The sequence below is a fragment of the Corapipo altera genome, unplaced genomic scaffold (assembly GCF_003945725.1).
Source record: "Corapipo altera isolate COAL_440 unplaced genomic scaffold, ASM394572v1 0, whole genome shotgun sequence".
Lineage (NCBI taxonomy): Eukaryota > Metazoa > Chordata > Aves > Passeriformes > Pipridae > Corapipo > Corapipo altera.
The window spans coordinates 55228609-55246863 of record NW_020884872.1 but is presented as its reverse complement, the minus strand read 5'-3'; the positions used below and the strand labels follow the sequence as shown (position 1 = coordinate 55246863).

Here is an 18255-nt window from a genome sequence, read left to right as displayed (position 1 = left end):
TTCTCCAGGGTTCCTGAAGGGCAGCTGCTTTTAGTGATACCTCCTGCTATGACAAGGGGTGTACAAACAATGCTGTCCTCCCTTTGCTCTTCACATCAGAAAAAGTGATTTTCATTTCTCACTTAGCTGGTGTTTCCTTGGGGGAGGAAGTAGTGTTCTTTAGAGCATCTCCCTGCTATTCTTGGCTTTACAATGAACTGTGTCCGTAGTGCTTAGGCAGGTGATGGGGTAGGCACTGGTCACATACAGAGTGCTTGAGCAGGTGGCTTGATCCAGGTGGGACAACCTGAGCCCCAAACTTCAGTCTTTTTAAGCTGAAAATATTTGTATGAAGGGAAAAGAATGCTTGCAACTGCTTGCAATGATAGCACTGACGGTCCTCCCATCTACAAGAAGACTAACATCATGATTAGATGTGGTTGAAACAGGGTGGTGCAAAAGACTAAAAGTCAGCCAGTCTAACAGAGAATAATCCTGAATGGTGACATTCTCGTGCTCAGCTATTGGCACCCTTGTCTATAGCTGCTTTTTACAATGAAACCCAGGTGACCTCCATACTTTGTCCTCCTGAACTTGAGGCCATCACCTGAATGTCAGCATGTTGACTATTAGCACATCAGTAATGATAACTGCACTTTCCATGAGAGGGTGGCATGAGTATCTCCAGTACTGGGAATAGAATGGATGTGTTCCCTCTGAGTGGGGTTGGTTGCTGAAAAGAAGGGGGATGGCTGGTTGTGCAAAAAAGATGATGCAAAGCAAGTGTAGGGAAAAAAAGTTTGCTTTATGCCTGCTGAGGAAATCATTGTTAGAAAGGAATATGCAACTTTTTTTTCCATCTGTGTCCAGTTCTGTGCTCCTCAGTAAAAGAGAGAGATGAAACTACTGGACAGAGTCTCATAAAGGGCCACTGAGATGACAAAGGTACTGGAGCATCTCTGGGAGAGATAGAACTGTTCAGCCTGGAGAAGAGAAGGCTCAGAAGGATCTCATCAATGTGTATAAATACCTGAAGGCAGGGTGCAAAGAGGATGGAACCAGGCTCTTTTCACTGGTGTCCAGTGCCAGGACAGAGGCAATGTGTACAAACTGAAACACAGGAGGTTCCCTCTGAACATCAGAAAACACTTTACTGTGAGGAGGACCAAGCACTGACAAAAGCTGGCCAGGGAGGTTGTTTGTGGGTTCTCCACCCTTGGAGATATTCAAAAGCCAACTGGGCATGATCCTGGGCAACTAGCGCTAGCTGACCCTGCTTGAGAAGGACCAGATGACTTCTGCAGGTTCTTTCCCACCTCAGTCATTCTGTGATTCAAAGTCCACTTAACATTTCTGTCTACTCTATGGCTTAGGGAAAAAAGTATTAAGTATCTTTTTTTAAATCTAAACTACTAACAAATTAGCAAATATTAGCTATGTCTGTCCTAGCTGGTCCTAACAGGATTTGGGTAACAACGACCAAAATTCTGTTCTGTAGCACAGAGGAAATAGGCGTATTTGGCCTATGTGTGGTTTTACAGGCCATGTCCTTTCCAGAAGACCACATGGAGCACCTGGCATGTTTTCAGTTAGGACTTAGAAGACTTTGTTTCTATGTGTGACAATTGTATGTAACAGTAATAACAAACTTGATCCTTTTTTCAGGATGCATTGTCCCTTCAGTGAAGACCTCTTGTGTAATATTGAGGAAGACAGATTTTTCTCTTCAAAACTGCATCCTGTGAATTTTGGCAGGAACTCTTTGCAATTAAAAAAGTGGTTCTTAGTTTGACAGTAACCTGAAGTTCTGGAACTTGAGATCACTGGTGCTGAGTTGGAAGGGACCCAGAAGGATCATCGAGTCCAACCCTTAGCCCTGCACAGGACCATCCCCAAGAGTCACACCATGTGCCTGAGAGTATCATCCAAACACTTCTTGAACTCTGTCAGGCTTGGTACTGTGACCACTTCCCTGGGGAGCCTGGTCCAGTGCCCAACCACCCTCTGGGTGAAGAACCTGTTTCTAACAGCCAACCTAAACCTCCCCTGACACAATTTCAGGTCATTTCTGTGGGTCCTGTCACCGGTCACCACAGAGAAGTGATCAGTGTCTCCCCCTCCTCTTCCCCTCATGAGCAAGTTATAGATGCAATGAGGTCTCCCCTCAGTCTCCTCCTCTCCAGGCTGAACAGAACAAGTGACCTCAGCTGCTCCTCATATGGCTTCCCCTCCAGACCCTTCACCATCTTCATTGCCCTTCTTTGGATTAACTTTGTGTGGTCACATGTGACTTTTCATTGCATTTTCCCAGTTTGGGGATTTTCCCTTTTGACCTGTCTTTGGCCATCTCTGAAATTTTGTTTGCTGCAAGGACACATTGTACTGTTCAGAACAGAAAGAAATTGAGTTCAATAGAAATTGCTGCCAAGTGGGGACATTAAACTCAAACCCAAATGAAAACAAAAGAGTGCAGTCTCCTGGCAAAATCTTTGCAAAGAACAGATACCAGGAGAGAAATGTTATCAGCATACAAAGAAAAAAAAAAAAGCCAGTAGTATAGAAATGAATATTCATCAGAACTGTACAAAGCCAAACCATCCCCCATCCCAACACTGTTAGCTGACTAGCAGCCCTGGTCAGGATCCAGAAGCCACAAAGAACATAGAGTTCTTCTAGTAGATTGAGTCAATGAAGATCTGACTTCAATTTCTTGTTCTTCAGTTTAATAGCCAAATAGTATCTCCCTCAAGCAGTGTTGTGAGAACTGCATTAAATGCGTAAGCACTTCAACATTAAAATGGTGAGGAAGAGACACATCACTACTGAGATGGTGCAGAAGAGGTGTTGGGCCTTACGAAGATAGTTTTGCCTCTCTCCAGTTCCTAAACATTAAATAACTTGCATTTATCAAAGAGTTTATCACCTTGGTACTTACATTTTATAACAGATCAGGGCTTCTTTCAGATGTGAAAGACCCATTGCTGTCACCCCTATTTTGTCCCATCTCAAGAAAATTCTGTGGGGTTGCCATGGCCAAGTAATTAAGAAATTTTCACAAATAAATAAGTGCACAAACTTACTTGCTACATCCTTGTCATTAGCACTAGTTTTAGGTGTGGTTTACTTTTCCAAGGGCCAAGCATTGCTTTTGACTCTTCTTGGAAACTTAAGTTCACCATACTGACCAATATCTCATGGGCTTTGTTGTCTTTCACATTTGAGGGATTTTATATGAAAAAAAGTCTTACTGGCTTTTGTTCAGGTCACTGTTTTGTAGGAGTGATGCTCAGCAATTTGACCATCTTTTCCACTGATTTTATTGTAACACTTTCCAGTTCTGTTCCATTGTGTGTCTCCTTCGCAGCTGAATAAATTGTGGTATCTTAACCCCACTAAATTAATTTCTATCAGCTTCTGGCTATTACTTTTCCTTCTCTATGTCTGTAATAGGGAATTTGGTTTGTTGAGTTTTGATTGGACTCATTCACCTGCCTCTTCCGTAAATAGTCATAAAACTGACAACTGTTCTACGGATGTGTCCTTTGCCATGATGAATTCTCCCCCCAAGCGCCTGGCAGGGGGTGAGCAGCCCAAGGGAAGTAGGGTGCTTGGGCAGTGGAGGAATTGCACAGTTTATGCATCACTTCAAGGCTCCCTGTGGATTCTGAACTGGAAAGTAAAGGGAAGATGCTCAAGATTTGTAACCATCAAGGAAAATGGCACTTCCTGGGGGCCTCTCTCCCTGAAGTTTGAATCAGTACAGGTTTTACTGCTCTTCCTCTGTTTGGACAATATTTTTACCTGTGAAATAGCACTGGCACTGCTGGTACAGCAAAGGTTTGAGTTGTTTCTCATGGCAGCAGGGTAGAAACCTGTCCTGCTGAAGACCTTTGGCCAGGCTGACACTGTTTATCTTTGTAAAACTGAGCATTAGCTTTTGTTTTGAGAGAAAACAAACTTCCTTCACAGGAATACATCATTTTTCCTCAAGTTTATCTGATGGCTCCCTCTAGAACATAAATACTGACCTACTTCACAAATTGCAGTTCTTGGATTTGGTCACATTTAGTCCCAGAAGTGTTTTTGTTGCACTTGCTCCTCATCAGACTCAGTGCCTTTTCAAAGCTTTCTTTCTCTGATTGTCTAGATAAGTGCTTTTTTGGATGACTGCAGGAATATGGAGTTTTCAAGTTGTCTTATTTGCATTTCAAAATTATCACCTGTAATCAGTCAATACATCTGCCCCAGTGTGCCCAGAACCTCTCCCAACAAAGCAAGAGATGTAAGCTTGAGACAAACAGGGAAAATACTGTGAGCTGAGCCAGGAAAGATCTGAAGCTTCGCTCTGCCAGTCAGAGTGATAACAGCCAGTTTAAAAAGACAGTGGGTAGATGCTGACCAGCATTAATTCTACTAAGTAGGATCTTGCGTCATGAGATGGAGTGCTTTATTTTTTGCAGGGAGGGTGAGAGAGCAACACATAGAGGAACTTATGGATTAAATTGCTTTATAGCTGCCCTCCTCCACTGGAGTCAATTACCATGAGGTTGTTAGAATAACTCCATGTTCACTATCCACTCACCAAGTTAAACACTGGTTAATGAAAACTACTACTGCTCCAACTGTCATGTCTTTTAGAAAGGCTCTGTCATTATAAAAATACAATCAGTGACTGGACTGACAATTGAAATGGCTGGGACTGTCCCCCACCACATAAATTTACGTTGAAGTTTGCAGCACTGATTTAAGTCAAGCTGCACTGAAGTCTATAGCAGAACTCCCTTCTTTGAGCCCAGGCACTGCATGTTCAACATCCCACCTGAGTCGTGTTTATTGGCAAGCGGTGTCCCTGCTCACATCTTGTTCCCAGTGAAAGGAACACAGAGGCTGGTGCATGTGTTGGTGCAAATGCAAAGAGTTGGTATTTGCAGTTTACTCCAAAATAGCGAGGTATATGTGGAAATGCCCTGCTATTCAAAGGCAAACAACAAACATTTGTTTATACCTTTAATCAATCACAGGTTGGTTTTGTTTGGGGTTTTTTAAACAATGAATAAACATCACCCCAGAAATGTAACTTAAGAGGAAATGCAGTTGACAAAATTGCCCGATAAACTGACCTCCTAAAATTTTCATCCAAGACAAAAACCAGAAGTTGCAGTTGCCCCACATTACCGCAGTCAGTTCTGCTGTCCATGGGCAGTACCTTTCCATCAACACACAGGGAAATGACTGGCTCCACATGTGGTCTGTGGCGATACATTCCTCTGTGCAAAATCCAGGAGAGCAAAAACTTCCCAAATACGTGACTTCACCAAATGAAGAAAAATGTGAAAGCCTTCAGAAGGGGAATAATTAACAACAGAGGTCAGAATCATACAAGCCTCAAAGCTGCCACAAGAAGTGTTGGGTTGAGTGTGGACAAAGAAGGGCAGCAAGAGCAGCTGCTGTGCTTGTTCTGCTCCTATAAACCAGGTGTGTGCAGAAGTCCCCAGCATGCACTGCTTAGCAAGGATTTGTGCCACCTTCTCTTTCTGTTCATCTGTCACTGGATGCCATTTTTCTTTTGCCCATAAAGCTTTATAAGTGGCACTAAATGTATTTACTTTCATGAAGGTACAAGTCATTCTGAATTGCATTAACACAAAGCCTCTCGCTGGCTTACAAGCCACATGCTGCGTTTGCTCTTGTGGAATCAGGCTGAAATAAAGCATCATCAGGACCATTATACCAAAGTGTGTAAGACTCTGGATTTTGTTTCTAATTGCTGTTCCTGTGTTCTAGTTCTTTTTAAATCACAAGCGCTCTTAAACCATAGCATGTTATTCTTTTACACTGTGACCAAACTTTGATTAAAGCAGTTTTCTGAACTCTGGCTTCATTTTTAAGCTGTGGCTAAAATGAGAAACATAGGCCATTCAAATACATCAGTGCAGAACGTGGACTAAAATGTGTTATATATATAGATAGATATATATAGCACACTTTTTTTATTTTTATGAACTATTTAAATACCAGTCATTAAACTTCTTCTGTACTGCAGAGCTGAGAAGCAACTTAACTACTTGATAATGCAAATGTTTTTATTAGCCTTGCAGCTACTGGATTAAGAAATGTAGTTATTATATATGCTTCCAGCTATACTCTTGTTTTGGGTAACTGTATTTAACAGCTGGAACTATAGAAAATGTTAATACCAGACCTGTAGTAAATAAACCTCTGTACAAGCCTTGCTGTTGTTTTCTTTCACTGTAGTGTAAGAAGGAGTTCACTTTACAAACAAAGTTATAAGTGAAGCAACAGTTTGAACGCTGACCCAGCCTCTTCAGGAAGAGTTGTGACAGCCTCACTTGTTTCAGCACTGCTTATCATGGGAAAGGTTATTTCAGGGCCTCTCTGACAGTAAAGTCTTTATTTCCAAGGAGACTGATAATAGGCTGAAAAGAGAAGTTTTTTCCTAAACTGATACTTTATGGGAGGTCTTTGAATAATTAGTAAATAATTAGTATCTTTGGGGAAATAAAATTATGTAAAGCAGCTATAAGGAGCTCTCCCGCACCCATGTGCAGGACCTTAGCTACCAGTCACTGCAGAGACCTCAAGAACACCTGTTATATTTGTGTCTAAGTTGTTTGTCCTACCACACTGGTCTGAGCCATGTGTGAAACAGTGTGACCAGTTGGCTGAGTTCTATAGGCAGTTGGCTTATAAACACAGTTCATGAGAAAATGTGTTAACCACTGCTTTGCAGTAAATCTGAAATAAGTAAGACAAAATGAATCCCACCTGAGTGTCTTAGTCTGAGCTGTCTTTACCATTAGTAGAAAGATGCTGGACTGTAGGTGATGTTTCTTAAACTAGATTCAGTAAATCCCTCTAAAAAAGCCTGTTTTCTCTCCCTGCACTTTACAGTGAGAATCCCAGTGAGTAATTCAAAGGTCCACAGATCAGGTAAGATGAATCCCATCCTCTGGGTCTGAAAGTAAACAGATGCAGACAAAATACAACCCTCTCATCAGGAGGTGGACTTCACCTCTAAAACCTGTGCCCCACAGTGTTCCTTTCCCCCTCTTAATCCATCCATAATGATACAGCAATTCCCTTTAATCTTTTGCAGAAATGGCAAGCATATACAGCTTAGCGTGTTATTTCTTTTCATGACGACAGTCATGCAGCCATTTCCCTGCTGGATCCAGCCCTGTCTGGGTATGTTATGTGTTGAAACCTCCTACTTCATGGTATCTTGACATAAATGGGATAATGTTCAGCCCTGGCTCCATAAAGTAATGTGGAAGGCGTTTGGCAGTGTTCCTAAATTCTTGCTGTTTAAACATGAGTAAGCAGATCATTTCTGCATAGCAGCACTGATTTATAGAAACTGAAGGCCGTGAGGAATTCCTCTATTTAAATTAAGCAGTGACTGCAAGAGAGTTTCTGCATTCCCAGTTATAGGTTTGAGCCCAGTCAATCCTCATGCAGTGAATGACGCCACCAACCCATCAAAAACAGCGGTTAAATGTTGTTTAAAACATTTCCCACTTTTTTCCTGAAGTCTTTCACAAAGACTACTGAAAGAACACTCCTCTGCATTTCTCTGTGCTGAATGTTTTAAATTATTCTGGGTAACTTCACAAAGTCTTGGGTTTTATTTTAATGCCTCCCAATTTTTCTTCCAATTCAAAGAACACAACCTGAGTGAGTCTTGAGACAGCAGGTGCATATTCACAGCAGGACAGACTCGGCAGCAGAAAAAAATGACACAGGAACCATTCTCCCCCATTATGAGAACACCTGAACCCAATTCATTTTTAACAGGCCTATGGCATCCTACTTCCCCTCAACAGCAGGGGTACTACAGCAGGTGTGTTACTGTATAATTAGAAGCTTTATCATTACACTGTGTCAGGAGTGACACTAAGTTCCTGGTGAACTGGATCTAAAATTCTGGGAGAACTCTTCCAGCACTGCCATTAGCTTCTCCTCATCCTCCAGTGGACTGTGGGTGCTTGCCAGGGGTAAGTGTGTAGCGACTGGCTGCCTGTCTGTAAGGAAAAAAAAAAATCCAGATGGGTACATTTAACTTTCTCTTCTAGCAGAAAGGATATTTTTCTGCTAGACTCTGTACTTCTCAAACATACCTCACGGTTTTGAAGCCAGGAAACATACCTTCTAGGAACCTGTAAATAATGTTAAGCATACCTCCTAAACCAGAAATTAAACTAATTCAATTTGTATTCTGGAACTATTTTTCTTTAACACAATGTGACAGACAGTGGAGCAAGATCCCATTTGCAGCTAGGAACAGTATAAGAAAAAGGTGGCTTTATAGTAGGTTTGCAACTGTTCCCTGTCACTAGTGCAACACCTGTAGGCAAAGAGCAATAGCTGGAGACTTGTTGCAGACAGAGGATACTTCTGCAGCTTGAGATGGGGTTTCCTTGCCTCCTGGTTAATGTTTCTAGTGCTACTCAAATCTCCAGCTGGGACTCAGTAGTTAGGATTATTTTCAAGTTTAAAATGCTTACTTTCATCCTTAGAAATAATTGTTAAATTCTAAATGCCCAGAAACTTGAGCTGATTGATCAGTTGCCATAAGTAACATGTATCCAAGATGTCTGACCAAATTTGCTCAGTTTGATGTTTTACTTAGTTTTCCAAGTCTCATACTCCTCACTCCCTCTGTGTAAATATAGCTCTATCACCACTCATTCTAAGGGACTTTTCCCTCCAAAAACATGGTATCTAGAGCCCAGGAACCTTATGACAATGCTATCAGGTCTCTATGGAACAACAGTCAGAGCACTAGTGAAGCACCGTTAGTCTATTTAGCAAGTCCAACTTCTAAAGCAGCCAGCTGAGATGAACTGAAGCTGTTGCAACCCTGGGCTGAAGATTTCTCTGCAAACCTATCAGGCTGCCATCAGGCTTCCCAGGAGAGCAGAGACATTTGCTCTCTTAAGAGCAAATGTTGTAACTGCCTGCACACACAACATAACTTCTCATGGAAAACTGAGGCGAGAGAAACATGCAGAGGAACATTCCCTTCTCCACTGAATATGAACTGCTTCCTACCTAACCACAGCACTTCAAGCAGACTGTGCTAAAGTTTGGGAACTATGTGTGAAAGCCAAGTTCAGCATCACAGAGAGGATGCTTCTAGTCTTTGGAAAGCAAGTCTCTGTCAAACATTTTTTATTTATTTTGGCACATGTAGATAATTCTGGTAGTACTAGTCATGTTCTCACTTCCTTTTAGTTTTTTCCTCAGGAAAAAAAAATGCTGGCTTTAGTTTGGTCTCAGAGGGAACAGAATAAAAGGGAACAGAGAAAATGGAGGGAAGCTGTGACTGAGTTGGAAAATGGCTGCCTAGGACCAGAAGCACGGTGTCTGTGGTAAAGTGCTCCTGCACACCAAACCCTTTACTGAAAGTGCCTGAAAAGTGCCCATAAGAAGCTGTGGCTTCCAAAGGGCAGCAGCAGAGAGAAATAAATTACTTCACTATTTGATAGGCATGGGACACAGACACAGGATCTCTCTTGCAGCCTTAAGAGCAGTCATGTCAGGACAACAGCTCTCAAAAGTCAACAGCTATAGCTAAAGAGCCAAGGTGTGTTCCCTAAAGCTGGGAGTAGAAAAAGGCCCAAGACAAGAGCCTGGTGGAATTATGATCTAGAGAAACAACAACTGAACAGAAGCATCAGGACCAGAAGAAGGTGATCAGAGAAAGAAAAAGGCAAAACGTAGTTCTACAAAGAAGGGTGGCCAGCTGGGATGTATGGTTTCCACATGCACCACATGCTGACATGAAAAAGATCTGGTTAAATTTCTGTCAGCCAATCCTGTGTGAGTGTCTGTGGGACAGAAGGGACAATGCCAACCCAACTCTGGAAGTCTGAGCTTCCTGCATGCTTCATATAGAAATCTGGTGAATCAGGATTTGAGTGCCACATCCAACAAAAGTACTGAGCTTCTGTAAGCAATTACCCTGACCTTTTTCTTTCTGGACTGACCTGCTTCACCACTGAGGCATCCATACTTCCAGCTCCTCCTACAAAGATGCCTGTCATTTGCCTGAGAGAAAAGAAAGGCTCTACCACACTTTTCCACTCCCTATGCTCACAGTGCCAAAAATGCCACCGTGCTCAAGTCTCTGCTCAGCATTAGAGAAAGGGGGAGCTGGCAGTTTTAGCTAGCATGGAACGGTAGGAAGAACAGGACAAAGCAAAGTCACCTCCCAGTGCTCTTTGAGAAGGATGCTCATTTCCTAGCATTATAAAAGATGTTGTTTCACTGCTGTGATTCACATTCCCTTGGCACAGTCCTACATACAGCTATTTTGATTTAAAGAATCCCCAACTCTCCCTAAAGAAATGCTTTGAAGTCTCTATCAGCTACTTTGGAGGACAAAAGCAGAATCATAACTTAACACAACGTTCACTTAAACCTTTGGTCTTGTAACGATTTCGAGAAATGCTTTATCCTCTGATCAAGTTGCCTGGTCCAGCCTTCATCCCCTTCCAGGCCAGATAGGGATCCTACAGTTCAGGCAGCTGAGGGATCTCCACTGCTATTCAATGTAAGACACTGCCTCCTTACCTTGGAAGAACAAGCCGCTCGGTAACTTGGTTGCCTCAGCTGATACTGCCAACCATACCACAGTGTCAGCTCCCTGGGCCTCTGTGCGCAGGGAGTTCTTCATCTTCTCGTAGAAGTCTGGCATTGACGACCTCACGGCTAGAAAGAATAACAATGGAATGGTGGTCTGCCATGCAAGGCTTCTTTGATTTAAAAAAAAAAAAAAAAGAAGAGCTTAAAATTGCCATTCTGAGTGTAGGAAGAAGAGAAGGCACCTTGCAGTTTTTGAAAGAAAATGAGTATTTCCCCATAGCAGGGAGTATGATGGCTTGCAGGAGAACAGTGCTAAGCTGCCACGTGATCTATCAGTTGCTTGTTTGGGCCAAATGACAGGGACAAAACTAGTAGGAGCTGAGAACAGGATCAGTGAGAGGTTCCTTTGCCAATTCCATTCTAAACTGTGAAGACTACAAACATTGGCAAACCAGAAATTCCAAAAAATGAGTATTCTAATGGGATTTTTAGCTCTTATTTTCTCATCAGTTTTAGGAAACCAGCTGCAGCATTGCATTAAAAAACTGCATGGTGAACACTACCTAGACCAACTGCATAATTCCTGTCTAAACTCTGGTTTCATTTCATTGTGTCCAACAATCTTGCAGTTGTTTATTTTTGGGGATTGGAGAGTTTTTTAACTTTAAGGTGGGATAACTTTATGGTTCATTAGGTTTGAAATTCCCAAAGGCAGTGCAAAAATAAATGTATTTTAAAGAAAAACAAATACCAGGATATTTAGTTGGAACAGGCAATTTTCAAGCATAAAGTAGACAGGGTAAATGCTTTCATCATCAAAAGCAAATTTGGGAAACTGCATCCCTCTAAAAGACCTAGAGATGGGACTGCTATTCTGCATCCCAAGCTTGGGCGCTGGGGGTGGTAACATATTGGGGAATGCAACATTCATACTGGATAACTGATGCTGGCCTACCTGCTGAGGCACAGTCACTGAAGAACAGCTGCAGCTCAGACAAAGAGCTGTCTGGACAAACTGCTTCTTGACAGTAAATGTTTAGAGGAAGCGTAGAGGAACAGGGCTTGCACAGGGGTGCATTCTCCATTTTCCTACATGCCCTCATGAATTCCCAATGTCTGCATGTTGGTACTTAGAGAGTGCATTTAACATCTGTGCTTTTAACAGTTCCACTACAAATGTAACTTAAAGATTACCTTAAAGAACTATGGCTCTGTTGTGCATTTGTGTAGGGCTGGAAACATTCATTGCCCATTATTATTCTCTGGATGTACACAGATAGCACACACTGTGCAGAATAGAGCTTCCAAGGGGATACAAAACTACCTCTAGCACCAGTTTGGAGAGAAGAATTACTGCATCTGTTGGAAAAATCTATCAGGAAGTTTCACGTCTCTTGCTTTTAGACTAATCCTGAAAAGAAAAAAAATATAGTCAGAATGTGAAGCAGGTGTTACCTGGAGTGTCTGCCCAGCCGGGGTGCATTACGGAGAAATGGATGTTTCTGTGAGCTTTTGCCCACCGTTCCGTCAAGACAACTTGCTGTCTCTAGGATAGAGCAACAAGAGCCAGACTAGCATTGAGTTCAACAGCCTGTCCACCTAAGTGGTTCCCAGGGAAATAAACTACATCAAATGTGCTGTAAATACCAGAGCATTTATGTATAGCAGAAATACACCTTGCTCATCCTGACTAGATTTACTGGTTAATTTCATCAGAGACCACCACAGCCATTGCCATCCATATCCTGGCCACAAGCTTATTTATGAAGCAGTAGCACTGCTTTTTATTGACCACATCTACTTGCTGCAGACTGTAGGCAAGAACTAAGCAGGCAGACAGGGTTCATCAGCTAAAGACAGTTTTCCCCCTTGAGACTTTTAGCACATCAAATGAAAATTCAGCCATGCTCTTCATGCAAGATGTATGCACTCACAAGGGTATGCCAGCACACTCCTGAAGATTATTGCCCATGTGCCTCTGTATGGGTTGGATGCAATGGGAAAGCAACAGGCTTTTTGCAAAGCTGATGGTCTGAGCTGCTTAGCAAACACGTGCTGGGCTTTGCTTTCAATACCATGGACTGTACCTTGTTCTGTGCATACACCATAGTTCCATCAAATGTCCCATTTTCCGACTGCAAGTCAGATATATTTAATTTTTGAACTAGCATGCCCCCAGAAGAGACAGTTATCTGTAATGAAATGAATGAAAAGCAAATGAATGAAAAGCAAAACCAGGCACTCCCCACAATTGCATTCATGCATGAAATGTGGTCTTCAGGCCACATTTGGAAGTCCATAGGGAGCAGGATTCCTCTGCACACTCTTTGCACTATGCTTGTGCTCATGTGTGGAGCATACCTGAAGATGAGGTGGAAGAAATACAATTTTTTTTTTTAGGAAGTGATTTTCATTCAAAGTGGTGTTGATTCATTTGGGGGATTCTGTGCTTCTTCCTTTTGAAAAGTAATGGGGAGAAAGAAAGTAGCAGAACAGCACTATTTGTGTTTTGTTTCTTTAGCATTTACAGAAGCTAACTAGAAAACAAGAGGCCATACAAAATTTGGGAAATATAATTTAAAAAATGCACTTGCTGTCTTATTTTACACTAAGATCTGTAAAGTTTATTTAAGCCTATACTCCTGTTGTAGGTATTTTGCACCCTGCTGCAGGAGGTGACTTGCCTTGAGGAAAGTAAAAGGGTAAGTTTCTAAAAGAAGTGTTTTATTCTGATTTCCAATGAAGGGTTGAGAGCAGCAAGCAGGAGCTTCGCCTTGAAGAAGGAGGTGGTTGTTAGCAAAATCCAAGAGGATTCTGAGATGCTTACAGCGTTATAACCAATTCTGCATTCCTAGTACAAAGAACTGCTGTCACAAACCAGAAGGTAAGCACTGTAAAACACCCCGTTTAAACAGTATTACAGACTCACCACTCTGGCATCAGCTTCTTTTCCCAGGAGGGGCAGCAGGGCAGTTGTCAGGATGTATGTACCTAAAAGACATATAGGCACCAACATTAACTTTTCTTTTTAAAAATACTTTCTTCTCCCCCCACCTTCTATAACAACCCAAGACCCAAAGTCTCTGAAACCTGATCTGAATTTGACAATGATTTTTTTTTTTACTGCTTTACCTGCAATGTGCCAACTCAACTTGTAGAGGTTCACGTTGCCGTTTACTTAGCAAAAAGCATATCCATTATTTTGTAGACTTGTATGTTTATTGTACCTATAGACCAAACTGTTCACTACATTCAGTCACGAATCTGAAGGCAAAATGGTTCAGATATGGAATTCCTTGGATGGGGGGAGGTGATGCCAGTGAAGAAACAGCGAATGCATTTCCCCCCCACCAAGTGTGGCAGATATACACAGATCTAGGCCAGGTAACAAATGAGAGAAGAAAATTGTGCTTCACACTTGCATTTCTTAGGGCTCTGCATATGCACTTAAGACTCGTCCATTTTTGCTCTCTCACTGTGAAATCACTCAGAGTACACTGACACTTGATTTGTGTTGCACACAAAAACCACCTCTTAAATCCCCAGCATGACCATTATAGAAGATAAGGAATCCTTGGGGGGAAAATATTAATGCTGCTTGCCCAAGGCTAAGCTAAGATTACTTGGGGAAACTTAACTGTGTCCTTGCCTGCTTTAATCATGTTTGTTTAGCATGATTAAACACATGTTGTACACACCACACAAATATATTCCATTACAGCTGTTACCATGACCGGCAAAGTTTGTTATTCCCAACAGTGTACAACTGTTAGCACATAGACACACCTAGTGATGTTTCACCCACTCGAGTGCAATGCAAAGATTTTGCTTGGTTTTATCTCTTTGGAGATTTTTTTTTCCATTTAAAATATATTTTAAAAAATTCTGTTTAATTAAAAGTTAATGTAGCCCCATTTAGTCTAGTGTTTCTGCATCTACTTCCCTCTCGTGCCTTTACAAATGGCTCTAGTTCAATAATTCTATGTCAGAGATAAATGCATTTTTTTCCATGAGCAACTGAGGCCATGTTTTTCATTAGGCCTGAAGACTTGAGCATGTCTTTACAACTTCTCTTCCTCACAGACAATGAGATCATCCAAATAAAATACAGAAAAAAAAAAAAAGAAAAAAAGAAAAACTACCAAAATCAAGCATGTTACATGCTTGGTGAACAAACTGTTCAGTTCCTCTGTCAGTTACAGCAGTCTTCATTTTCTCTATATAATCAGAGGCACGTCCATAGGCACATAATATATTTAAAACCCTGGCAAATCAAAGCAAATACGCGGCAGATGAGTAAATGCAGCCTGTCTTCAGCAGAAAATGCAAGCAAAGGCAGTTGCCAGTGAATTACGAGAGCCTGAACGTCTCCCCTGGTGGTGGCGGGGAGACTGAGCGATGACATCATTAGGACAAGAACTACCAGTGACTGTCATGGGAGACTGCCGCGCTGCCGGGATGGAAAAAAAAAAAAAAAAAGGAAAAAAAGAAAAAAAATCACTTCAGTGCAAGCTGAGAGCCTGAATTACATGTTGTTTTGCTATGGGTTCTTCAAAACGCAAAGTAACATTATGTCTTGGTTAAATAAGCTGCATCTCCTAAAGGCAGAGCTGCAATGCACCAGCTATGACGATGCTCGATTTTACTGCCCTGCAGATTACTTTACACTTTTAAGGGTCTTCATGTTGATTTGTTAATTCCAAAAAGCTGCAAAGATGAATGCATTAACGTTGCCTCATTAACAACTGAGTTTTGTTTTGTTTTCCAGCTGGAGGAGAGAAATGTTTCATGCCAGAAATCCTGCTTAGAGCAACTACAGCTTGTCAGAAGTTTATGTGCTTATTTAAAACCACAAACTAACTGCAATGCCAGTGTCTCCTCTCTTCCTCAAGTTTATTAAGAATTTGGTAAATCCCACAAAGCCAGAGCATTCTATCTTTTTGCCCCACAAAACCACTTGCTCATTTGCTTTGAGACAGAGCACAAACAGAATAGTTTTGATCCCAGCTTCCTATGCTAAGCAACAGCATCTCAAAACACTCACAGATGTCATGCATCAGGCATTAAGGCTGAAGCATCTAATCTCACCCACTACTAAATATTTCACCAACTACTGTCCCCGTTTTAAGGATTTGAACACAAACTCCTTACTGCTTTAACAAATATACTTGGATGTTATACATTCTTATTTGCCTGGGCTGGTCTGTTAGGCAAAACAGGCTGCACAGGAAATTAGAACAGTAATAGCAGAATAGATACACCTTATAATAAGGTTTATTGTGGGTTGGAATACATCATGATCACTTGAAACTTCCACATTTTTATTCAGGCAGATAGGAAGGACACTCAGTAGAGCCAGTGCAGAGCCTGTGCAGTGCACAGCCATGTACCTCACGGCACGTATTTTGTCAAGCACAGCTATGCATGCAGCAACACAGAAATTTATTTCTAAGTACAAGGGGAAGCTGCAAATGAATGCATTGCCTGCCACAGTCCTTATAAAAACATGGATTGTATTAACACTAGGGGAAAAAAAAAAGGAAATTTTTCTGATTAAAAAAAAACCAAACAAACAAACAAACAACTTTGCAAGCAAAACCAAGACTGATTTGGTAGAAGAAACTAATATTCACCTCTGCCCCTACTTAAGGAAATCAAGGTAATATCCAAATTGTATATCCTTTTGCCAATAGTTGATTATTAATACCAGTGTACTGGATATCAGCCTTTCCAAAATGAACACTTGAGCATTCTAGTACCTTTCCTTGATATAAAAATAATTTTTGTCTGTTAAAGGAGAAACCTCCTCCCATGGAGCTTAGTTAATAAAGGTAAAGCATATCAAATGTAACTAATGCTTAATTATCACTGTGTTCAAACTGTACAGATTTTTTGAGGTTTCTTTTTTATTTAATAGTTTAACACAAAAGTACATGAAAGGAAAGGTGACGATCAATGGAGATGTGCCTTGCACTAAAAGCATTAAGCACTGGGTATCTTGGTGATCCTGTTCCTTCACTGAGAGAACCTTCATGGTTCTGTCAGAAACAAAGGAATACCTTTTTTTCCCCAGAAAAAAAGGACTGCCAGTACTCCTGGGGGATTCTGGAGAAAGCACGTCCCCATCTTGAGCACATACTCTGTGAATGGAGATGCTCAACCTTGAGGCCACCACATTTCCCAGTGCCTGTTCTGCAGCAGTTGTATCCATGACAGAGGAGGAATTGAGAGCCCTCTGGGATACATAGCAACTGAGAGCAGAATGTTTCTGTCTGAACAGTTCTCCTGGACTACGGCCCATTTCTTGCACAGGTCTGAGTGCCTGTGGAAAAGAGCAGACTACTTTGAATTACAGCAGAAAATCGAGCAGCAGCCTCTTGCTCACACACATCTCCAGCCCAGCAGCAGGCAGGGAGCTATGAGTGCACCCACAGGCAGTGCTGGACATATGGCTGCAATACCTGCATCTAGGACTGTGTGACATCATTATTCCCTGTCATTGGAAGGTATAATGTCTACATGGCCCGAAAAATTGTCTCCCGCTCGCTAGTGTAACAGGGGAAGGGGCGGGTGAGAAAAATCAGGGTATATAGCATTTCCCTTTGAAAAGAAGTATTTTCTGTGACACAAAGGAGTGCAGCAAGATGAATTTAGGAGTTTGCTCAGAAGCAGCAGGAATGCAGAAGGTGAGTCCAGTCTATCACACTCACATACAGGATTTTGTCTTGCCCTCAATGAACTCTGCCAAGGTGAAGAGCTCACTAGCAAAACCTACTGGACAAGGTTCTGTATAACGAAGTTTGACACAGTACCTGCTTGCCCTGTTCTCTCCAGTTAAAAAGGCTCCTGGGTTTGATGTACAACTTCTTTTAAAGATTAACAGCCTCTGCAACATCAGCTTTGCTTTGGAAGAATTACTGTAAACTCTATGTCCTGAAGCTTAACTCACATAATAGGAAATCATGTATAATACAGTGTAATTAAAACTTTCCTATAGAGCAACTCCACCATTACACATCATTAAACCAACTGTATCATATGGTAAAGTAGACAGCGTGGGTTGCCAATCTATGCATTACACATAGTCATTCCACATAAAAATATTGAGCATGGCATTTTATGGGAACACATTTTGTTCATACACACTCCCTCACAAGTGCTGATCACATTCATGTTTATTTAAGTTTCATATTACTTGCTAAATAAAAAAAAAAACCCAAAACACCACCAAAAATATTGAATCACCATACATTCCCTTGTGGCCTGTTTTGTAATTGCTCCACTTGCTCTGAGATCTTCTCAATTTAGTTGAGTAATCCAATATTGTGCTCTAATTAATAACTCCCATTTTTGACTCCACAGAGTGAGCTATTCTGTCAAGCTGGATAAGTACTAATTCAGTGGTTTCACAATCACAGAGTGAAACATTAATGATGTAAGTGTAGAAAACGAGGCACTGTTATGGAGATAAACATTCAATTCATATCATCAGTTGTTTTAAAAAAAGCCCAAAAAACTATAAAAACCAGCCTGTCTGCTTCATAAACTCCTAAATAGAATTATGCTACCTCTCCCATGACCTGATGTAGAAGCTGAAGGGACTCTATGGAAAACACTACTTTTAGGTCTTGAGGAAAGGTAGCTCTGCGTGTTCTTGTAACAGTTATT

At 41.4% G+C, this 18255-nt stretch overlaps 1 protein-coding gene across 4 annotated transcripts in view; it reads right to left on the bottom strand.

Annotated features, from left to right (window-relative positions):
* The window catches only part of DHRS12 (dehydrogenase/reductase 12), a 38257-nt gene that overhangs the window by 1723 nt on the left and 18279 nt on the right, over positions 1-18255 (bottom strand). For 2 of the 4 annotated variants that reach the window (XM_027648189.1, XM_027648180.1), the window contains 5 exons: positions 13517-13578; positions 12675-12779; positions 12043-12133; positions 10576-10713; positions 7611-8021 (listed from right to left, as the gene is read on the bottom strand). In XM_027648189.1, the coding sequence (XP_027503990.1) occupies positions 7894-8021; positions 10576-10713; positions 12043-12133; positions 12675-12779; positions 13517-13578 (524 nt within the window). In that variant the 3' untranslated portion in view covers positions 7611-7893. Of the gene's footprint in view, positions 1-7610; positions 8022-10575; positions 10714-12042; positions 12134-12674; positions 12780-13516; positions 13579-18255 lie in introns of those variants that run through there. The other 2 variants (XM_027648199.1, XM_027648208.1) reach the window with 2 other exon arrangements.